Here is a 24,362-nt window from a genome sequence, read left to right on the forward strand (position 1 = left end):
TTACATTTCTAGGGCGTGCGTGTCCAGTGTCCTGTCGGCCTCCATGTAGCAGGTGCCATGCACAGACCACCACCTGGTGTGGGTGGAATTTGTTCCATCTCATGTCCGGGAGCACTTTAACAACATGCTGCTGGAGGACGAGCGCTTCCTGGACTCATTTCGTCTTCTGGACAGGCTGGAGAAGGGAGCAGGGTGGCTTCCCCTCCTTGAGGCTATGGTGGGATTTGAGCAAGACTCACATCCGTATCTTCTGTCAGGAGTATGCAAGGGGGTCGACAGAGGTGGAAATGCAGGCTCAAGGAGTTGGAGATGGAGGTTTTCTACCTGAAGGCACTCCTCAGTCAGCCCGATGCGGACCCAGCCCTGAGGCTGGAGTACAGGGAGAAGGGCGCGATGCAGGACCTGCAACTCATCAAGTCCCATGCCACATACGTGATGTCACGGCTTCAGTTCCAAGTGGACCTGGACCGCGGTTCCCCCTTCTTCTATGCTGGAAAAAGGGTGGGCTAACCGTCAGCAGCTCATTACGCTGCTGGCCTACGACAGTTCCCCCACCTTGGATCTGGAGGGCATCAGGGCTATTGCTCATGATTATTATACCACCCTCTTCTCTCCAGCTCTGTCCAGCGAGGATGCCCACAGAGTTTTATGGGAGGACCTGCTGCAAGTCAGTCTGAAGGGTGTTGGCAGACTTGAAGCCCCAGTATGCCTGGCTGAACTGACCGGTGCCCTCGATGGCCTCCAGTGGGGCAAGGCCTTGGGGCTGGATGGGCTGACAGTGGATTTCTTCAGGATGCTGTGGGATGTCCTGGGGCATGACTACGCGGAGGTCCTGGGGCAGAGCATGGCCGCCAGTGTGATGCCCCTTTCGTGGCTGCCTCAGAGGGGGAATTTCTGGTGCCTCAAAAACTGGCATCCGGTCTCCCTCCTCAGCACGGACTACAAAATCTTCACCAGGCAGTGGCTTCACGCCTTGGCTTCACGCTGGACCACATGATCCACCCTGACCAGTCCTACACGGTCCTGGGCAGGTCGATGCACGACAATTTACATCTCATCCAGGAATTTATCCACCATTCTCAGAGGGCTGGTCTGTCGAGCACCTCCTTATCACTCAATCAGGAGAAGGTGTTTGACAGGGTGGAGCACAAGTACCTACTCAGAACTCCGCGGGCATTCGGATTCAGGGCGCATTTTGTCGCTTGGATCAGATTACTGTACTGTGCTGCAGAATGTCTAATTAAAGTTAATGGGTCCCTGATGGCGCCCCTTTGCTTTGGGAGGGGAGTACGGCAGGGCTACCCCTTGTCCGGCTAACTCTATTCTATTTGTGTGGAGCCATTCCTGTGCCTCTTGTGGAGGAGTTGACGGGTTTGGTTCTGTGCGACCTGGACGTAGGGGTGGTCCTGTCGGCTTATACTGATGATGTGCTCCTCATGTTCATGGACCCGGCTGACCTGCGGAGGATGCAAGAATGCCAGGCCATGTACTTCGCCGCATCCTCTGTCAGGATCAACTGGGCCAAGTGCTCCGGACTCCTGGTCGGTCCGTGGGAGACAGACCCCCTTCCAGAGGAGCTCAGGTCTTTCCCCTGGAGCAGGACCAACCTCCTCCTACTTGGGGGTCCATCTCTGCTGAGCTGAGGAATCCTGACCGGTGAACTGGAAGGAGTTGGAGGCCAAAGTGTCCGCTCACCTGAGTCACCGGACAGGACTGCTCCGAGTGCTGTCCTACAGGGCGCAAGTTCTTGTCATAAACCAGCTGCTCGCCTCCATGTTGTGGAACCAGCTGGTCACTTTGACCCCTCCCCCTGGCTTTGTCACCAATATCCGGAAAACCCTTGAGCGGTTCTTTTGGTACAACTGATGCACTGGGTTTCTGCTTAGCTTTTGCATCTCTCAGTTGGGGAGGGCGATTGATGTCTGGTGTGCCTCCACACACAGGTAGTGACCTTCAGCCTCCAGACCCTGCAGAGATACCTTTACGTCGAGCCTCCTCCACAATGGTGTACCCTGGCAATATATTTCTTCTGCCAGTTGCAAGGCCTGAACTATGAAGTGCAGGTTCTGTATATAAATCTGGGGCGTGTTCCGACCTCCTTGCAGGCTTGACCGTCTTTTACCAGAATCTTCTCACAGTCTGGAACACTGTTGCCTTGCGACGCAGCTCTCCCCCATCAGGAGTAGCGGCTCTTGTGCAAGAGCTGCTGCTCAGGAGTCTGCTCCTCCAGCTGTATAACTTCAGGTGGCTGGCAGAAAGGAAGGCCATGGATGCCAGGGTGATTAGGATCGGGGATGTGCTGGATGGTGGAGGACGGCCTGGATGAGTCTCCACGTGCTGGCTGAGTGCGCGGGGGTGGCCATCCAAGATCTTAGGATGGTTGTGCTCAACCCCAAATGCATACACGGTCTCATAAGAACATAAGAAATAGGAGCAGGAGTAGGCCATCTGGCCCTTCGAGCCTGCCCCGCCATTCAATAAGATCATGGCTGATCTGTCGTGGCTCAGTTCCACATTCCCGCCCTCTCCCCATAACCCTTAATCCCGAGGTGGCGCAGGCATGAGGTGGGATCCTGCCCAAGTGTTTGCCTGCTCGGATGGAATTTCACATTGGCCCAAAACCTTGACTCCCCCCAAAATGTCCTCTGTCTCCTTTTCCACCGCTCAGAGGCATTTCCTGTATGGGCTGCTGTTGGACATCTTCCACGACGTGTCCTCGCCTGTTACTCGGATACACCTTGGTGATCCTTGTTGCCACCGGGCGGCGGAGGTCCTCAGTGGAGGTCCCTGTATGGAGGGATTTCCCCCAATTATTTAGGGGACCTGGGGTGGAGGGTGTTGCACACAGCAGTTCCGTACAACCGTAGGTTTTTCTGGTTCATGGCTGCCGAGCTTGCCCCTTCTGTGGCCTTATGGCGTCCATGGACCATGTTTATGTTTTGTGTCTTAGGTTGTACTCCCTTTTTGTTTACCTGAAAAACCTTTTTGTTTACCTGTTTTGTTTGCAGTTCAGCCCCACGCTCCTGATCTATGGGCACCTGGTGCGGAGAGGGGCCAGTTGGGATGGCGACCTCCTCGTCAACCTGCTCCTGGGCCTGGCAATGTGAGCTATCAACAGGTCCAGGCAGCGGGTGATCGACGAGGTCGTCCATCCTAACTGTCTGCCCCTCTACTGAGGCCATATTTACTGCCAGGAGTCCCTGAAGAGGGAGCATGTGGTGTCCATGGGTGCAGTTGACACCTTTCGAGCCTGCTGGGCACCGTTGGGGCCGTGGTGTATTATAAACCCCGAAAATCACATTATGATTTAATGTTTAAGTTTCTTTTCAACTTTGTTTTTTTGTTTGGGCTGTTCCCCCTCCTTTTGGGGAGTTGTCCCTTTTAATTTGTCCCTAAGTTAATTTGAGTTTGTTTACTTGTTTGGCATGTAAGAGAGGTCCCTGATGAGTCCTTAATCACAATATGATTTGATGTTTTAAGTTTCCTTTGTACTTTGGTGTTTGGTTCGGGTTGTTCCCCCTCCTTTTGGGGAGCTGCTCCTTTTAATTTGTCTCTAAGTTAATTTGAGTTAGTTTATTTGATTGGTATTGAAAAGAGCTCACTGATGAGTCTTAATTGATGATTCAATCAGGGAGCCTCATGCTCCCTATTTAAAGCAGGTGTCAGTTTCTTTGCTGCATTAGCCAAGGGCTTCGAGGAGTAAGAGTTCTGTTATATTACAGTTGGGAAATAAAAAGCAATTGGTGAAGGGACTTTTGCCTCCGTGGAGTTATTTCAATAACCATAAACAATTTTAGAAATATTGTGCAGAATCAAATTCCCCCAGCTCCATGAGTGGCTATGAAGTGGGGATTGCTATTTAATCATGTGAGAAAGGATGGGGGAAGAGTCCTTTATCTTCCTGACTCCCCAGTTCGGTCAGAGGTAAGGTCATATTCGGTCTTCTAGTCTAGTTCAGTTCGAGTTCAGTTTCAAAATAAGGGTAGGTTGTGCTCAGACCCGAGGGCACACGTGCGCTTCCTCAAGACCAACTGTGCAGTGGGATCCCGCCTGAGCATACCCCTGCTCAGACAGAATTTCACATTTGCCCCAAACTTATGTTCCACCATACTGCATGCACCCCCCCCCCCCCCCCAAGTCAGGTGCTCAACAGCTTGAGCTGCCTTGTGGAAATGCCCTCTGTGCCCTGTGGAGGCATTTTCTGTATGGGTTGCTGCTGCACACCTTCTAGTACTGCGCCCCTGCCTGTCGCCTGGATACATCTTGGTGGGCCTTGCTGTCGGGCGGCAGAGGTCCCCAGAGGAGGTGCCTCTATGGATGATTCCCGCCCCCCCATCCCCGGCGCTATCTTGGGGACCTGGGCTGGAGGGTGCTGCATGCAGCAGTAGCGTACTATCGTAGCTTTGACCGGTTCATGGGCTCCCACATGTGCTGCCCGTGCAATCTTGCAGAGTCTGTGGACCATCTCTATGTTATGTGTGTAGGCTGCACAACCTTTTCGCTTTTCTCAGAAACCTTTTATCAATATTTTGTTTGCACTTCAGCCCCAAGCTCCTGACCTACAGGCATCCGGTGTGGAGGGGGGCGGAGAAGGAGGAAGAACATAAGAACATAAGAAATAGGAGCAGGAATAGGCCATCTAGCCCTTCGAGCCTGCCCCGCCATTCAATAAGATCATGGCTGATCTGTCATGGCCCTCTCCCCATAACCCTTAATCCCCTCGCTTATCAAAAACCCATCAACCCGCGTCTTAAAAATATTTAGCGAGGCAGCCTTCACCACCTCAACGGGCAGAGAATTCCAGAGATTCACCACCCTTTGAGTGAAGAAGTTCCTCCTCAACTCCGTTCTAAACCGCCCCCCCTTTATCTTGAGGCTGTGCCCCCTAGTCCTACTGTCCTTTCTGAGCGGGAAGAGTCTCTCCACCTCTATCCTATCCATCCCATTCATCATCTTATACGTCTCAATGAGATCTCCCCTCATTCTTCTAAACTCTAACGAGTACAAGCCTAGTTTATTCAGCCTCTCCTCATAGCTCAACCCCCTCAACTCCGGTATCAGCCTAGTAAACCTCCTCTGCACTCCCTCCAAGGCCAAAATATCCTTGCATAAGTACGGTGACCAAAACTGCACACACTACTCCAGCTGCGGCCTCACCAATGCCCTATACAGCCGCAGCAAGACCTCCCTACTTCTATATTCAATCCCCCTCGTGATGAAGGCCAGCATCCCATTCGCCTTCCTGACCACCTGCTGCACCTGCAGGCTGGGTTTTTGCGACTCATGCACAAGGACCCCGAGGTCCCTCTGCACAGTCGCCTGCTGCAGTTTTTCGCCACGTAAGAAATAGTCCTTCCTACCATTATTCCTACCAAAGTGGACCACCTCGCACTTGCCAACATTAAATTCCATTTGCCATTTCCTGGCCCATTCGCCCAGCCTATCTAGATCCTTCTGCAGACTCTCCACACCCTCCGCGCAATTTGCCATTCCCCCAATCTTGGTGTCATCAGCAAATTTCAACACCATACACTCGGTTCCCTCCTCCAGATCATCTATATAAATGGTAAATAGCTGAGGCCCCAGCACTGACCCCTGGGGCACTCCACTAGTCACCAACCGCCAATCCGAATAGCACCCATTAACCTCCACTCTCTGCCTCCTATTTGACAACCAATCCTCTATTCATGCTAACACCCTACCCCCAACTCCATGCCCCCTTACCTTCTGCAATAACCTCTTGTGAGGTACCTTGTCAAACGCCTTCTGAAAACCAAGAAAGACCACATCCACCGGCTCTCCTCTATCCACCGCCCTAGACACATCCTCATAGAACTCCAATAAATTTGTCAGACACGACTTCCCCTTAACGAAACCGTGCTGCGTCTGCTCTATCAAGCAATTCCCCTCAAGATGCCTCGCTATTTCCTGCTTGATGACGGATTCTAACATTTTACCTACAATAGACGTTAAACTAACCGGCCTATAATTCCCTGCCTTTTGCCTGGCACCCTTCTTAAACAACGGCGTAACATTAGCCGCTTTCCAATCTTCCGGCACTTCCCCGGAATCTAGCGACGTCTGGAAAATAACCACCAAGGCATCCACTATCACCTCCGCCATTTCTTTCAGAACCCTCGGATGCATTCCATCCGGTCCTGGGGACTTGTCCACAATCAGTCCCTCCAGTCTGTCGAGCACCGCCTCTCTAGTAACAATAATGTCATTGAGACCCTCCAGTCCTACCACCTCTCCATCGCTAAGACCTTCTCATGAACCTGCTCCTGGGCCTAGCAAGGCATTCCATGTACAGGTTCAGGCAGCAGGCGATCGAGGGGGTTGCCCAATCTCACTGGCTCTCTCCCGCGGCTACATTCACGGCTGGGCCTCCCTAAAAAGGAGCATGTGTTGTCCAAGGTTGATGCCTCCCGTGCCCACTGTGCACCGCAGGAACTGGGGTGTATTATTGACTCCTTTAATCACATTTTAATTTGATGTTTTAAGTTTCCTTTGCGCTTTGGTTATTTTTTGTTTTGGGCGATTCCCCTCCTTTTAGGGAGCTGCCCTTTTTGAGTTGTCCTTAAGTTAGTTTGATTCCATTTGTTTGGTTCAACGCATAAAGATATCCCTGATGAATCCTAATTGATGGTCCTATCAGGGAACCTCATACTCCTTATTAAAGCAGGCATGTCAGTTTTCCTGCCAGGAGCTCCCAAGAGTGAGAGCTCTGTTTGTATTGCAGTTGGTATATAAAAAGCAATTGGTAATGGGACTTAAGCGTCCATGGAGTTGTTTCAATAACCATAAACAACTTTAGAAATATTGTGCGGAGTTACATTCCCCCATCTCCATGAATGGCTATGAAGTGGGGATTGCCATTTAATCATGAGAAAAGATGGGGGAAGACTCCTTTTATCTTGACTCCCCAGTTAGGTCAGAGATAAGGTCATACTCCATCTAAGCTAGTTCAGTTCCAGTTTAGTTTCAAATAAAGGAACTCCCATTTAAGATAACGATGAGGAGGAATCTCTTCTCTGAGATTATTGTTTATGGTCATTGAAATAACTCCACAGAGGCGAAAGTCCCGTCACCAATTGCTTTTTATTTCCCAACTATAATACAACAGAGCTCTCACTCTTAGGAGCCCCTGGCTAATGCAGCAGAGAAACTGACACTTGCTTTAAATAGGGAGCATGAGGCTCCCTGATTGGATCATCAATTAGTCTTTGGAAATCTGTTCCACTGAGAGCAGTGCTTGGTGTTTCACTGAATATATTCAAGGCTGAGTTGGACAGATTTTTGACCTAAAATAGAAGAGGAATTGGAGGCAGGAAAGTGTAGTTAAGGCCACAAACTGATCAGCCATAATTGTATTGAATGGCAAAGCAGGCTCAAGGGGCCTAATGGCGTCTTTTTTTCTGTTTTCCTTGAAATGAGTGCAGAGGATCATCACTGACTCTCCAGCTGGTGTACTAGGCCACCTCTGCGGCCATTTAACTAAGCCTATTGTCTCTAAAAAAAAATTTCATAATTCCTTGTGAAGGAATATATCATTGTAAGTACCATGTATGGTAAGTAATCATCTTTAGATTAACTGTGGATTTGCTTCTTTTAAAAAAAAGCACAGACAAAATATCCATAATGAGAAACTTTACTGTCTAGCAAAAAGTGAATGAAACAATTACAGGAGCATCTGTCAAACAAAAATGTTGTTAACATTGATGTCTATTATTGTTCAGTGTAACAGATGCTTGGTTGACACTGAAACCAAAAAAAGTCAAGGACATAAAGGTCTTAATCTGTCTCTCAAATTACCAAAATCCACTGAGTTTGATAGCTTGAAATTTTAACTTGAAGATTATGTTGCACTTGGAGCTTTATCAATTCTTTAAAAAAGATTCTTCCATTTCAGAGATCTTGGTAAACAGTGCGAAGGCTGACTTAACTTCAAAAGATACCAACAAGAATACAGCTCTTCACTTGGCATGTAGCAAAGTAAGAACAAGAGTATGCCATTTGGTACTTTGCAGCAACTTTATTTCTGGATTTTATCCAGGAAATCTAATCTTCAGAGGTGACAAACGCTTAAAGCTTCCATGTCAATTATTTTCTTAAGCTCCCTACATCAACTTGTAAATCTAAAATTTCAGTCTAAAACTTTGCTCTATGTTATACAAAACTGTTCACTCATGTTCCACAAATGATACACTGGGGCCACAGAAGTAATAGTATCCATTATCCATTGTATTCCAGATTATTTGTCCATCTTTGTTTATCCTAATCATTGCATTTCTCAACCTGTTCTTGAACAGGAAGAATATAGGATGGCAGCACGATGGCAAGTGGTTAGCACTGCTGCCTCTGCACCAGGGACCCAGGTTCAATTTCCGTCTTGGGTTGCTATCTGTGAGGAATCTGCATGTTCTCCCCACATCTGCATGGATTTCCTCTGGGTGCTCCGGTTTCCTCCTAAATCCAAAGATGTGCAGGTTAGGTTAGTTGAATTGGCTATGCTAAATTCATATCCGAACAGATGCTGGAGTGTGGCAACTACGGGATTTTCACAGTATCTTCATTTCAATGTGAATGTAAGTCTACTTATGACTCATAAATAAACTTTACTTTTTATGACCAAATCTCCATTTTGGATTTGATGTACAAATTCATCCTGCGTTCACATGATGATTATCAACTGTCAGAAATGGAGAGACCAATCTTCCATCCTACTCCTATGTGAACTCATTTAATCAGAGATCAAGCCTTATTAACACAGTGAGGCCTAAAGTTGTGTCTACAAAATATTAACTCAAATGATCCTACCGGAGCAGTGGATCATTTTGCATTATGTGAAGCATCCCAATCTGGTGCTGTTGTGCTTACGAAGATTATGGATGTTTGTAATTGAAATGTAATGAAATATGTTCCACACAAACTCGATACAGCTACAATCAACCAAAATATCTTCAAGCTGAACAGAATAGCACAAAAGAAAGATAGCCAGCAATACATCAGTACTTTAATGTGGGATATCTTAGTTTCCCTCAGCTCTACAATATTCTCTATCCTGCGTATTTCTTCTTTCCAGTGTATCAATTCTCACTGTGGCATGAATTTAGGGACAATTGTATCCTGCGGCTTCTCACCCAAATCCCCATTATTCATGAGTTTGGATAGTGAGAGCTAGAAGCTAATTTAACTGTGGCTAAATCAGGGCTCAAACGTGACTGTTTCCTTTTCAATTATCAAACACATGCTTTTTTCACAAGGGCACTGGCTAGCAATTAAAAGTGGAAGCCTATCCGACATTTGTACTTCTAAACCAGGAGAGCTGGTGCAATGTCCCCAAACGCCATCATCCTATCAAAAATCAGCTGACTGAACACATACAGCAATTGATTATGGAATTTTCTGGTACTGTATGCTGCAGCTTTTGGAAAGAAAATTAGAAATACCATACCTGTTGAAAAAAATATATTAAATGCTATGTGGGGGCTGCAATAAATCAGATTTTCTTTTGAGGAAGTTCAAAGCTTTTGATTCGGCTTAAGTTGAAACTGAGCAGGAATTGAACTGAAGCAAGTAGAAATTTATCTGTGACATACCAAGATGAGCAGGAAATGAAACTGTCATGCTTCAAACCTAGCATATAATCAAAACTTTATTAAATGAATAAAGCTCCAAAACATGATGATGGTACATACAGAGTATGTACAGAATTTAACATGAATTGTGCCATTTCTGGCAGGGTCATGAAAAATGTGCCTTGTTCATCCTTGAGAAGATGGACAGTACAAGCCTTATTAATGCAACGAACAATGCACTGCAAACGTAAGTAATAGTTACTTCTCAGTAAATTTATTTATTTGAGAAAAGAATTTCAAAATGATTGTAGCTATTTTGGGGAGAGGAGGCTGATTTATCAGAACAAAAACTCAAAAGTGCATGGGAAATCTTTAAATTGGACTGAGAAAACACTTCTAAGTAGTGATCTATAGACTTAATTTTTTAGCTTTGCACTGTACAACATGTTAATGTTGTATTTAATGCCAGGATGAGCTTCTGACTGCATAACCATTCCATAATCAAAACTGCCCAACTCACCTTGGCCCTTGTTTCAGCTTCTGTTCGGGCGGCATGGTAGCACAGTGGTTAGCACTGCTGCTTCACAGTTCCAGGGACCTGGGTTCGATTCCCGGCTCGGGTTACTGTCTGTGTGGAGTTTGTACATTCTCCTCCGTGTCTGCGTGGGTTTCCTCTCACAGTCCAAAGATGTGCGGATTAGGTTGATTGCCCCTTAGTGTCCTGAGATGCGTAGGTTAGAGGGATTACTGGTTAAAATATGTAGGGATATGGGGGTAGGGCCTGGGTGGGATTGTGGTCGGTGCAGACTTCATGGGCCGAAGGGCCTCTTTCTGCACTGTAGGGTTCTATGATCTATGAACCTTTATCGATGCTTTTGTTACCTTTTTAAATTTGACTATTCCAATGCTCTGCTGTCATTTTTTAAATTTCACCAAATCCTGTTTGCTCAACATTCCTGCACACAATGGCTCCTGTTCAACAACACTTTGATTTTAAAATAATTATTCTTGTTTTCAAATCCATCCATGGTCTTGTGCCTCCCTACCTCCATACCTATGCACTCCTCCAATTCAGACCTCTTGCTCAGCCCCAATTTTAATTGTTCCACCATTTGCAGCATTCAGTTGGCTGGGCGCTAAACCCTGGAATTCCTTCCTGAAAGTTCTCAGCCTGTCTACTTCTCTCTCTGTCTTTTAAAATGCTTTTTAAAATCTAAGACTGACTAAACTTGGGATGTTTTGCTATATAATAGGTGCTCCGGTTTCCTCCCACAATCCGAAGATATGCAAGTTAGGTTGATTGGCCATGCTCAATTGCCCCTTAGTGTCAGGAAGATTAGCAGCATAAATATGTGGGATTACAACAATAGTGCTTGGGTGGGATTGTTGTCAATGCAGGCTTGATGGGCTGAATAGCCTCTTTCTGCACTGTAGGGATTCTATAATTAAAGATGTGATATAAATGTATGTTGTTGTCATTGTCTGATAAATGATCTTGTTACTTTCAGAAGAAAACTTTTTTTCTAGTTTTCATCAGATCCATGATGAATATGGATATTGAGATAGAAAATAAACCAACAATTGTGTCGCAATGATATCTCAGTATTAGATATAAACATACGAATTAGGAGCAGGAGTAGGCCACTGAGCCCTTCAAGCATATTCTACCATTCATTAAGATTGTAGCTCTTATTGTAGCCTCAATTCCACATTCCTACTTGCCTCCAGTATCCATTCACTCCCTTGCTTATCAAAAATATATCTAGCTCTGCTTAACAAATATTCAAAAATTTTCATTGCCTCTTTGTGGAAGAGGCTTCCCAAGACTGGCAACCCTTTGAGAAAAAAGAATTCTCCTCATCTCTGCACTATTTTTAAATAGTGGCCTTAGTACAAAACTCCCCCATAAGAGAAAATATTCTCTCCGCCTCAACACTGTAGTGACCCCTCAGGATCTTATATATTTCGATCAAGTTTCCTCTTAGTCTTCTAAATTCCAGTAGGTATAAGCCTCAACTGCCCAATCTTTCCTCATTAGACAACCCGCCAAATCCAGGTCTTAGTTTAGTAAACCTTCTTAGAACTGCTTCTAGTACATTTACATCCTTTAAATAAAGAGACCAATACTGCACACAATATTCCAGATGTGGTCCACCAATGCCCTCTGTCACTGAAGCATAACCTCCCTACTTTTATATTCAATTCCCCTTGCAATAAATGATAACATTCTATTAACCTTCCAGATTACTTGCTGTACCTGCATACTAGCTTTTTGAGATCCATGAACTAGGATGTCTAAAACTCCCCCAGAGCTCTGATCATTTAGAAATATGCTTTTTATTTTTCCTGCCAAAATGGACAATTTCACACTTTCACACATTATACTCCCATTTGCCAGATCTTTGCCCACTCACATAATCTATCCATATTCCTTTATAGACTCCTTGCGTCCTCTTCACATCTTTATCCACGTCATGTGTTATTTCAAAGAACTCCATTAAGTTGGTTGAACATGATTTATCTTTTGCAACATTGTGTTGACTCTGGTTGGTTATTTTGATGCCTGGTTCTCTGAAATTTTCCAAGTGCCGTGCTACCCCACATGGGATTAGAGGTAATTAGCTTGAATAGATGACTGGATGATGAAGATGAGACAGAGTTGGGCTAAGTGGGTTTTTTTCTGGATGGCAAGAATAACTAGTGGAGTGCCACAGGGTTCAGCCCTTGGGCCTCAGCTATTTACAATCTATATTAATGACTTGGATATAGGGATAGAAGACTCTATAGCCAAATTTGCAGGTGACAGAAAAATAGGTGGTACAGTAAGCTGCAATGAGGAAATAAGAACCCTACCAATGGATATAGATAGGAGAGTGGGCCAAAAGGGACAGATGGAGTTTAATGTGGATAAGCATGTGGTTGGAAAAATGGGAAGGCAACTTATTATCTAAATGGGGAAAGACTTTGGGGTGCTCCGATGCAGAGGGATTGGTCATGAGTCACAGAAAATAAGTGTGCAGGTACAGCTGATGATTTAAAAAAAAAGCAAATGGAATGTTGGCATGTATAGCTAAAGGAATAGAATATAAAGGAATACAATGTAAAAGTAAGGAAGTACTGTTGCAATTATACAAGGCATTAGTGAGACCGCACCTGGAATATTGTGTACAGTTTTGGTCCCCTTATTTGAGGAAAGATGTAGTGGCGTTGGAGGATCGATTCCAGAGATGAAGGGTTTGTCCTGTGAAGACGGGTTGAACAGTTTAGGCCTATACTCTTTGGAATTTAGAAGTATGAGAGGAGATCAAATTGGGGTATACAAGATGATAAAAGGTATGGATAAAGTAGACGTGGAATGGATGCTTCCTCTTGTGGGGCATTCTAGGACGAGAGGTTATAGTCTTAGGATAGGGCTAGCGAATTTAAAATAGAGTTCAGAAGAAACTACAGAATGGTTGTGAATCTGTGGAAGTTGCTATCCCAATGTGCAGTGGATCCTGGGACGGTGGATAAATTTAAGGATGTGCTAGACAGATTTTTAATTGGTAATGGGTTGAAGGGTTATGGGGAGAAGGCAGGAAGATGAAGAGCATATCAGCCATGATCGAATTGGCCGAAAGGCCTAATTCTGCTCATATATCTTATGAACTTATAGGCCAGGATTTTACGACCTCACTCAGGCGAGGATCGTAAAATCTTGCCCGAGGTCAATGGAGAATTCCATTCAGTGTGCTTTGCCTGTCCCAATTCCGGGGTGGGCAAGGTGGTAAAATTCTGACCATGATGTCTTTAATAATGGCTTCTAACGTTTTTGCTAAGCCAAAGGTTAATTTAACTGCCTGTAGTATCTTGCTTTTTGATTTTTAAATAAAGGGGTTACATTTGCTACTTTCCAATCTAATGAAACCTTCCAAAAATCTAGGGAATTTTAGAAAATTAACACCAATGCACCAACTATTTCACAGGAAGCTTCCTTTAGCATCCTTGAATGAAGTCCATCGGGACCCAGGGACTTGTCAGCCTGCAGATCCAACAATTTTCTCAGTACCACTTCCCAAGTGGTTGTCATTTTCCTGAGCTTTTCCCTCCCTTTCAGTTCCTGATTTACAGCTATTTCTAGCATGTTACTTTTATCCTCCATAGTGAAATCTGATGCAAAATGCTGATTCAATTCACTTGCCATCCCCTAATTTTCCATTATTAATTCTGTAGACTCATTTGTTGTAGGACCACACTCACTTTGTCAACTTTTCTTTCATAAATATCTACAGAAACTCTTACTATTTTTCTTTATATTTCTATCATGCTTTCTCTTGCATTCTAATTTTTTCCTTCTTAATTAACCTTTTGGTTTTTTTTTAAATTATTCTGTCCAATCTTCTGTCCTGCCACCCATTTTTGCACAATTGTATGCTTTTTGATATTATCTTTAACTTTTTTTTAGTTAATCAGTGATGTTGTGTCCTCTCCTTGGAATTTTTCTTTCTTATTGGAATGTATCTATTCTGTACATTCTAAAATATTTCCTGAAATTTCTGCCATTGCTTTCTATTGACCTATAGAGTTAATTTGCCAGTTTACTTAAGCTATCTGTTTTTTTTTCATGCCCTCATAATTGCCCTTACTTAAGTTTAAAATCCTAGTCTTTGACCTACTCTTCTCTCCCTCAAATTGAATGTTAATGCCCTTGTAGTTTTTTAAACTTGATGATGAGGCCGTCCACAGTTTCCCAGAGAAGGGCCACTTAAAGTGCTACCATTTGTATGGTGAAGATTTACCCATAATGCTGTTAGGTGGGGAGTTCTGGCACATTGATACATTAGTATAGAAGGGATGTTCAAATCAAGGTGTTGATGACTTGGAGAAAGAATATGGTTGTGATGATGATACTATTCAACTGCTGCCCTTGTCCTCCTAAAGGGTAGAAGTTGCAGTTTTTTGAGCTGTTGCTGAAGAAGCCTTGATAAACTGCTGTGCTAAATCCTGGAGATGATAAACAATGCCTCATTGTAAGATGGGGATTAATATTTGGTGAATGGATGAAACACAGATCAAGTAGATTGTTTTGACCTGAATGATGTTGAGCTTGAGTTCTATTGTGTGGGCATACCACAATCTGCATGGTTTCCTCCAAGACACCCACCCTCTTGACTTGGGACGATGTTGCATTTTCTTTATCATCCATTGTAGGATCAAAATCCTGCAATCACCGACCAAACAGTGCTGCAGTCGTTCAAGAGGCAGCTCACCACTACCACCTTAAGGACAATTAGGGATGGTCAATAAATGCTGGTCTCACCAGCAATGCCCACAACTCTCAAATGAATAAAATTTGTTGGAGAGGACAACTTTGCAAGATTGACTGTGTTGGATTACCACAATTGTGTCCTGATTTAAGGCTTAGGTCAGAGCTGAATGATCTTTTCCGATTGACTTTTTTTCTTTTTAACTATTTTTTTGTTCTGTTAGAATTTTTGGATGGTATGGTGGTTAGCACTGCTGCGTCATTGCTCCAGGGACCTGGGTTCAATTCCAGACTTGGATGACTGTCTATGTGAATATTCTCCCTATGTCTATGTGGGTTTCCTCCAGATGCTCTGGTTTCCTCCCACAGTCCAAAAACGTGCAGGTTAGGTGGATTGGACATTCTTGTCCAATTGCCCCTTAGTGTCCCATGTTGTGCAGGTTAGATGGGATTAGCCATGGTAAAATTGTGGAATTACAGGGATAGGATGGGGGAGAGAGCCTGGATAATATCAAACAGTACTGCAGTCGTTCAAGAGGCAGCTCACCACTACCATCTTAAGGACAATTAGGGATGGTCAATAAATGCTGGTCTCGCCAGCAATGCCCACAACTCATATGAATTAATAAAATTTGTTGGAAATGACAACTTTGCAAGATTGACTGTGTTGGATTACGACAATTGTACAAAGAACAAAGAACAACCCAGCACGGGAAACAGGCCCTTCGGCCCAACAAGCCCGCGCCGCCGCATCACCCTACACCTATTCTACCCTGCGTGTCTACGAATAGAACCCCTGACTTAGCCAGATTCAGGGGAGAATAGTGTCAATTTGGTAAAACCAATCAGCCTAAGAGCACATCTTTGGGGTGTGGGAGGAAACCGGAGCGCCCGGAGGAAACCCACGCATCCGCAGGGAGAATGCACAAACTCCCACAGACACAGGCCCAAATCCATGTATCTGCACAGCTAGCAGTGCTAGTCACCGAGCTGTTGCGGTGCCCGTCTACCGGTCCAGGATCAAGCACACACACTGACACGAAGTACTAGGCCACTCCCGGAACCTCCAAGAGTAGCCCACGCACAACCCACCGTGTGCATGCCCCTCGTTTGACAACGAGGTGGACCTCCACCTGCAGAATAAAAGACAAAAACGTTAATCACAAGCCTGCCTTTCCAGTGTCTCCCGAGGTTCTAACCCTTATTTAATAACCCCTACCATAACCCTCCATCCTCGTTTCACTCATGTGCCTATCTAACTGAACCTTAAACGAGTCCAACGTTCCCGCCTCCACCACCCTACTCGGTAGCGTTCCATACCCCCACAACTCTCTGCGTAAAGAACCTTCCTCTCATATCCAAATTATACCTCTCCCCCCTCACCCTTAAATCATGTCCTCTTGTATTTGTAACCAATCTAGGGAGCAGTCTCTCACTATTGACTCTGTCTATTCCCTTCAGTATCTTATATACCTCTATCATGTCCCCCCTCAATCTCCGTCTTTCCAAGGAGAACAGTCCCAGTTTCTCCAACCTTTCCTCGTAACCCAGCCCCTCCATGCCAGGCAACATCCTGGTAAACCTCCTCTGCACCCTTTCCAGAGCCTCCACGTCCTTCCGGTAGTAAGGTGACCAGAAGTGGACGCAGTACTCCAAATGCGGTCTAACCAACGTTCTATACAACTGAAGCATTAGACGGCAGCTTTTAAACTCTATACCCCTTCCTATAAAGGCTAGCATTCCATAAGCCTTCCTGACAACATTCTCCACTTCTGTCGCAACCGTCATGGATTTGTGAACCTGCACTCCCAGGTCCCTCTGTGTTTCTATACTCCTAATTTGTCTACCTTTAATCACATAGCTCCTCTCTACATTATTCCTTCCAAAATGCATCACCTCGCATTTGTCAGGATTAAATTCCATCTGCCACCTATCTGCCCAATGCACCAACCTATCTATATCCTGTTGTATCACCTCACAATCCACTTCGGTACCCGCCAACCCTGCCATCTTGGTGTCATCAGCAAACTTGCTGATCACACCACCTACGCTCTCTTCCAAGTCATTTATGTAGACTACAAAGAGGAGAGGTCCCAGTACTGAGCCCTGCGGCACATCACTGGTCACTGGCCTCCAGCTGGACAAAGTCCCCTCCACAACTACCCTCTGTCTCCTATTACCCAGCCAGTTCTCAATCCACCTAGCTACCTGACCTCGTATCCCATGCGCCTTAACCTTTTCTACCAGCCTACCATGAGGGACTTTGTCAAACGCCTTACTGAAATCCATATAGATGACATCAACGGCTCTCCCATCGTCAACCGTTTTTGTCACCTCCTCAAAGAATTCCACCAGATTCGTAAGGCAAGACCTCCCTCTAACAAAGCCATGTTGCGTATCCCCAATCAGACCGCAACGCTCCAAATGCTCATACATCCTACCCCTAAGTACTTTTTCCATTAATTTCCCTACCACCGATGTCAAACTCACCGGCCTATAATTTCCAGGGTTATCCCTGCTACCTTTTTTGAACAGCGGTACCACATTTGCTACCCTCCAGTCTTCTGGGACCTCACCTGTGTCCAAAGAAGAGACAAAGATTTGCGCCAGAGGCCCAGCAATTTCATCTTTCACCTCCCTAAGCAGCCTGGGATAAATACCATCAGGCCCCGGAGCTTTATCCGTCCTTATGCTACCTAAAAGCCCTAGCACTTCCTCCCTCGTAATAGATACTTCCTGCAGCTGATCCTCAGCTCCCTCTAACAGACCGCACGATTCCGAACCCCTCTCCTTCGTGAATACCGACGCAAAGTATTCATTCAGGAGCTCCCTCATTCCCTCCGACTCAATACATATCTCCCCACTTCTGTCCCTAAGAGGACCAATTTTGCCTCTAACTACTCTCTTGCTCCTAATATAGGAATAAAATGCCTTTGGATTTTCCTTAATCCTACAGGAGAACAATTGTGTCCTGATTCAATGCTTAGGTCAGAGCTGAGTGATCTTTTCTGACTGAATTTTTCTTTTTCTTTTTAACTATTTTTTCGTTTTGTTACAATTGTGCTCTGCCGGAGATTCAGTGCAGACTCAGTGGGTCGAATGACTCTTCTGCACTGTTGGGATTCTGTGGTTTGCTAGGCCATTTTAAAAATTCATTCATGGGATGTGGACATTGTTGCCTTGGTCAGTATTTATGCCCATCCCTAACTTCCCTTGAGAAGGTGCTGGTGAGCTTTTTGAATTACTGAACTCTTTGTGATTACAGGTGTACTCGCAGTGCCTGGAGCTGCACATCAACTAGGTTGAGTAAGGGTACCAGGTTTCCTTCTCCATAGGGCCTCACTGAACCAATTGAATTTTTATGATCATCCAGTAGTTTAGTGGTTACTATCACTAATACTAGCTCTTTGTTTTACTCTTTCATTTAAACTGAATTCAAATCGTGGAATTTGAACTAATATTCTCTGGATTTTCAAATCAGGTGTCTGGTTTAGTGGAACATAACCTCAAATTACTGTTATACTATATTATAACTTGCATAGTAAATCAATAACAATTTCAGTTATAACAAGCTAGATTTTTGGCCCCAGGAGGATCACAGGCAGCCAGGACTGAAAATTAGATGCCCCAGGCCATTTTTGCAGAGGTGGAATTGGGACAGGAGGGCTAATCACTCCATACATGGGTAGCCATTTGAGCTCATTAGGAACATAAGAACATAAGAAATAGGAGCAGGAGTAGGCCATCTAGCCCTTTGAGCCTGCCCCGCCATTCAGTAAGATCATGGCTGATCTGAAATGGATCAGTTCCACTTTCCCGCTTTCTCCCCATAACCCTTAATTCCCTTGTCTGTCAAAAACCTATCTACCCGTGACTTAAATATATTTAGCGAGGTAGCCTCCACCACTTCAACGGGCAGAGAATTCCAGAGATTCACCACCCTTTGAGTGAAGAAGTTCCTCCTCAACTCCGTTCTAAACTGCACCCCCCCACCACCCCGCCTTATCTTGAGGCTGTGCCCTCTAGTCCTGCTGTCCTTTCTGAGCGGGAAGAATCTCTCTACCTCTACCCTTTCATTATCTTATACGTCTCTATAAGATCCCCCCTCATCCTTCTAAACTCCAACGAGTACAGACCCAGTCTCTTCAGTCTCTCTTCGTAGTTTAACCCCCTCATCTCCGGTATCAGCCTAGTGAACCTCCTCTGCACTCCCTCCAAGGCCAAAATATCCTTGTGCAAGTGCGGCGACCAAAACTGCACACAGTACTCCAGCTGCGGCCTCACCAGTACCCTGTACAGTTGCAGCAAGACCTCCCTGCTTTTATATTCTATCCCCCTCACTATAAAGGCCAGCATCCCATTCGCCTTCTTGGTCACCTGCTGCACCTGCAGACTGGGTTTTTGCGACTCATGCACAAGGACCCCCAGGTCCCTCTGCACCGTAGTATGCTGCAGCTTTTCGCCCTTTAAACAGTAATCCCTCCTACTATTATTCCTGCCAAAGTGGATAACCTCACACTTGCTAACATTGTACTCCATCTGCCAGGTCCTCGCCCACTCGCTCAGCCTGTCCAGATCCCTCTGCAGACTTTCCACACCTTCCGCACAATTTGCTTTTCCACTCATCTTCATGTCATCAGCAAATTTTGTCACCCTACACTCAGCCCCCTCCTCCAGATCATCTATATAAATGGTAAATAGCTGAGGCCCCAGCACCGATCCCTGCGGCACTCCACTAGTCACCAACCGCCAATCAGAATAGCACCCATTGATACCAACTGATACCAACTCTCATTTAAGGGCCTAAATAAGTCCAATTAAAAGGAGGCTGATTGGAATTTTTTAGTCAACCTCCAGTATTCTGCACCAGCTATGGCCCAGTTCAGATACCTAGAAGTAGGCACACCACATATACCCAGAGGCCCAGCGCCGCACTGCAAGAGTAGCAAGAAGCAGCCCTGAAGAGGGACCCCCACCCCATTGTTGGCTTGCTGCTGAATAATTTAATTAAAGTTTTAAAAATTTTGGAGAGAGGATGCACTCGCTTTGTGACTTATGTTTCATTACAGCGTAGTGTTTCCTCAACCGGGAAGGCCTCTGGCCCTCCAGGTTCCAGACCACAATTGGGTGGAGAATTATTGTTCGGATGTATTTTGTTTACCCATCCTCTCACAAGGGGGTGCTGATTTGTCACTTGTTTAAATAATACAGTTCCCCATCTGTTACATAAGGTTTTTATGATTTTTCTGAAAAAACCACGACAAATCAGCACCACCCGATTAAGAGGTTAGGTAAAAGTAAATTTATTCAAACCTAATTGTTAAAACAAAATCAGCTCTTGGTTCTATGGTAACTTATATTTAAAATGTACATTTTCAGACCTCTTCACATAGCTGCTCGAAATGGGCTTAAAAAGGTGGTGCATGAATTACTAAGCAAAGGGGCAAGTGTTCTTGCTGTAGATGAAAATGGTGAGTATGGGTTAACTTGCTTTTAATGTTGCTGCACTTGATTTATTCAACACCCTACCAGAAGTAACAATTTAATACTACACTTTAAAAGTCTAACTGAAAGCACTCATAATTTTGGCACGACTTGAACAGTAGCAGCAGACGTATTGAAAGTAACATTTGCTGTCTTAGCTCCCTTTTTGTTTTTGCATAAGACTTATATACTAACCATTCCCTTGTCTGCTTTTGTGCCCAGGTCACACCCCAGCCCTGGCTTGTGCTCCTAACAAAGATGTGGCTGACTGTCTGGCACTCATTTTGGCAACCATGATGCCTTTCTGTCCTCCCAGCACAATGACGTCCTTCAGCATCAGTCTAATAAAAAATGATAGTCTGAACACACCTCTATCCTATGATTCCCCTAACATGGGTAGCAACATTAATTCTTTCAACAAACAGTTATATAACAGTGTAGAAAAAATGGATAGGGGCCAGGAAGATGACGACGAAAATGATTCAGACTCAGAAACATTCTGATTTTTAAAAGGTTTGACATGCATGGGAATCTTGATTTGTTGCTCAGTTGAAGGATTACAGATTGATCAATCAATCACTGCATATTAAAAAAAGCACTTACTTAAAGGCACTTTTCTTACAAGATTTAGGAGGGAAAGGAGTTTTAATTCATGAAGAAGACAATTGAGTAGGGCAAGTGATTTGCTGTTGCCCAAATCTGCCAGAAATTGGCATTTTCACTGTCTCTGGGACATTTTATGCAAATTTATGGTACTTGGGCATACAATCTTGCTACATGCAGTAACTGTAGAAATTTATGGGATTTGTCATGGGATATCATGCTATCCCATACTAAATTGCTTGCCCTACAAATTAGATATTAGGATTTTGACAAATCAGCACAAACATGCATTTGCACTTCAGTGAAAACTTATGGTTGTAGAGTTGCTAGGGGCTAACCATATACCTGAGCCATTAACTACTGATAAACCATGAATGACCTGTTACAGATTGCAGTGTCAAGTATTCATAGGTTCCAAGAAAACTTGATGGCACCCTTTTATTTTAAATATACCAGCGACTTTAGGCTAATATTCTGTCAGCAGAGTGTGGTATTTCATATCTTTTTATACAGCCTCATTGGCAGCCTTTAAACAATGCATAGCAATTTTGTTGAAATCTACCCACCTGTAGGATGAAGAGAGAGTAACTGCCACAAAGAACTGTTCTGATAAAGTCTGCTTCATCTGCCAAAGCTTGTGTGTTAAATGGACCCATTCTCTCACCTGTGACAGAGACACAGCAGGTGGAATGACGAGTTCTTTTTGTGTCTGGCCAGCTATGCCAAATGGACCAAATGTGCTACAGATTGGGACTGTTGCTGTTTTTGTTCTCTTAAAATTTAAGCCTTTTTTAAAATCATAATATATTTTCACAGCTACATTGAAGTAGCATGTTTCAGTAAACAATGCAGTATTTGAAATACAAATAAAATGCATTTCACATCTAAGTGAGATCTGACATTGTTAGATTAGAAATCAGCAAGATAAAGCTTCAGATTAATTTACAAAACCTCACATAAGAACTATTCCATTGCTCTATGCAGTGGCTGAGCAATTACTGCAACCTTGCTACTTTGACTAAAAGCACTGAAAAACTTGCAAGAAACCTTAATTATTTTGTTACAGTAGTACTGTATAATGCTGCCCAAGCAGATAAATTTCAGAAGAGACCTCTGATATGAAATTGCTTTTCATAAGTACCATATCGTATCAAAGCACTGAAATTGAAGGAAAAATGCCAAACGCGATAGCCGTATATGGAGAAGATAAGTGTTTTGTTAACCAACTTTATTAAAAACTTAAGGTGGCAGTATAATTTTGGACCTATTTGTTTCTCCATTCTATTAATTGAAATGGAATCAGCTGGTGATTTCTCTGTACTGTGGCTATTTTATAAACACATTTTATTGTTTGTGTAATTAAAGTTATTTGATGAATCAGTGGAATACAAAATTAATACACTTTTGTGCATAAATTTGAGCAGGTATTGATGTACTTTTAAACTTTTTATAGTTTTTAATATAAGCATAGAAAAAAAAACCTGACAAAATAAATACTGGAACTTTGAGATCCATTGCATTGTGATTGGTAAACTCGGAAGCAAATGGTTTCACTTGGGTTGAGTTAAAATACTATTTTGGTTTTGTTGCATTATGAAATAGTTAGAGTGCCTTTCTGCCCATGACTATTTTCCAGATGGTTTCCAAATATCTTGTAGAATTTTACTAATTCAGTAATATCCAAGCAATAATGTTAATTTAAATTTACAATGAATGTAAAATTTTCTTTTTAAAGGTCCAAAAACATCTGAATGAGGAGTGGTTTGTTCACTAAACCATCATGGATTGTTTTTGCAGTGTGTAGAACATTTTAAAAGTGAAGTCTTGCTTAAAAGACTTGGCTGTTCATAAATTGTTATTATTTGGAAAAGGGCATTTAAAAATTAGACAATCTGACTGTATTTTAAAACCATAAAAAAAATTTGTGGAAGTTGATGCAGTGATCTATCCATTTAAAACGCCTATATCTTCCATTTGGTAATCTTGTCTACTTATATGCTTTAGCATGTGCAATATGTCTTGTTACAGTATAGTACAGTATCATGATACGGTGACAGTGTTATATTTTGTTTTATGCAGTGAATGTGTAACAATCTAGTGAAAATGAACATGTATGGTGGAAACAGTGGTCTGTGGAAAATTTATGTATTTGGTCATATTTCTACAGTTAAGGAAGGGGTATAAAGCTTAAGATTTTTTTGATGTACTTCAGAACTGTCAAAGTATAAGAAATAAATCCAAATCGATCTAAATCCAGCCTGGACCTCAAGCACACTTTGCTCTTAGACTTTTGTGAACTACTGAATGCTTCAGTGATTTGTAGAAGTACCTACAGTAATTGTAGACTACTTTTTTTAAATTAAAAGCATTCAGATGCTGTATATTTTTATGAAAATAAAGGGTACAGATGCTGATGCAGCATGTTGATTTATGTTGTCTTTTTTAAAATGCTTTCTGAACTTAACTCCTGAACATTTGCAACCTATAGTATCTATTAATTGATGCTTTCTCCTTTTTGTTGAGAAGCATACTGAAGACATTTAAACCCATTCTTTTCGATTTAATGATTAATAATTTCAAAAAAGATTTGGGGTTAATTTTGAGGTCTCTTGTTGGCATTAATGGGGTGGTAACAGCCTTAAATGGGATTGGTAGCCATGCCCCATAAATGTAATGTCGACAGTGGAGCCAATTCCATTTTTAAAGGCACTTATTGCTACTTGCCCAGAGTGTTTGCCAATTTAAAGTGGTAGAATGCTGTTAATCTAGAAACTGAGGTTCTCTGACACAAGACTATAACACTTGCAATCAGATCCATTGATGAAGAAAGAGAAAGAAGCTTTATTAAAGGAGACCCCAAATTATTTTTGTGGGCCCTAAAAGAGAGAGTGGTCCTCCAGGGCCCATAAAAATAATTTGAGCTATTGTTGCCTGGGGACCCATTCTCTATGATTGTGAACCCCCTCCTTGCGACTTAAACCTTGTTGGCGAGTTATGTCATGATGCCTGTTTTGCAACCTAAAGCTTGACTGACAAATTTAAGTGGGGACAGAACCTCAAAACTATGGGTCCACTTTTCTGTGAGTGTGACTGGGCATCTAATGCCCAGTGAGTAATCTAAAATGATTACTCAAAATCTACATCTTTGTGTCTTGACTTTGTAGTCAAGCACTTTTTGGAGTCCATCTGGATCTGACTATTGGTTTGTTTCTGTAACTTTGCATAAAAGATAAAACTTTGAATTAAATATTTTCTTCTCTCCTGAAAATGATCATTTATCTTAAAGTAGGGTATTGTGAAATTCAGCAGTCATTTGGTATCTTGCGTAATTTTCCATTTTTAACTTGTTAATCGGGACAGTGTGTTTGAGGAAGCTCTGTTAGGATCACAATAATGAGTTGTTAAACCAGCAGCAAAACATTATACTGATTCAAACCCAAATATTTTTA

General features: G+C 43.5%; 1 protein-coding gene across 7 annotated transcripts in view; it reads left to right on the forward strand.

Annotated features, from left to right (window-relative positions):
* LOC145349995 (serine/threonine-protein phosphatase 6 regulatory ankyrin repeat subunit C-like) overlaps window positions 1-23,332 on the forward strand; it is a 239,820-nt gene extending 216,488 nt beyond the window's left edge. For 5 of the 7 annotated variants that reach the window (XM_080198786.1, XM_080198787.1, XM_080198788.1 and 2 more), the window contains 4 exons: window positions 7,913-7,995; window positions 9,746-9,828; window positions 20,206-20,297; window positions 20,533-23,332. In XM_080198786.1, the coding sequence (XP_080054912.1) occupies window positions 7,913-7,995; window positions 9,746-9,828; window positions 20,206-20,297; window positions 20,533-20,813 (539 nt within the window). In that variant the 3' untranslated portion in view covers window positions 20,814-23,332. The remainder of the gene's footprint in view (window positions 1-7,912; window positions 7,996-9,745; window positions 9,829-20,205; window positions 20,298-20,532) is intronic. The other 2 variants (XM_080198792.1, XM_080198791.1) reach the window with 2 other exon arrangements.
* The last annotated feature ends 1,030 nt before the right edge of the window (window positions 23,333-24,362 follow it).

This window comes from Carcharhinus amblyrhynchos, chromosome 11 (genome assembly GCF_965287045.1).
Source record: "Carcharhinus amblyrhynchos chromosome 11, sCarAmb.v2.hapA, whole genome shotgun sequence".
In the NCBI taxonomy this organism is placed as follows: domain Eukaryota; kingdom Metazoa; phylum Chordata; class Chondrichthyes; order Carcharhiniformes; family Carcharhinidae; genus Carcharhinus; species Carcharhinus amblyrhynchos.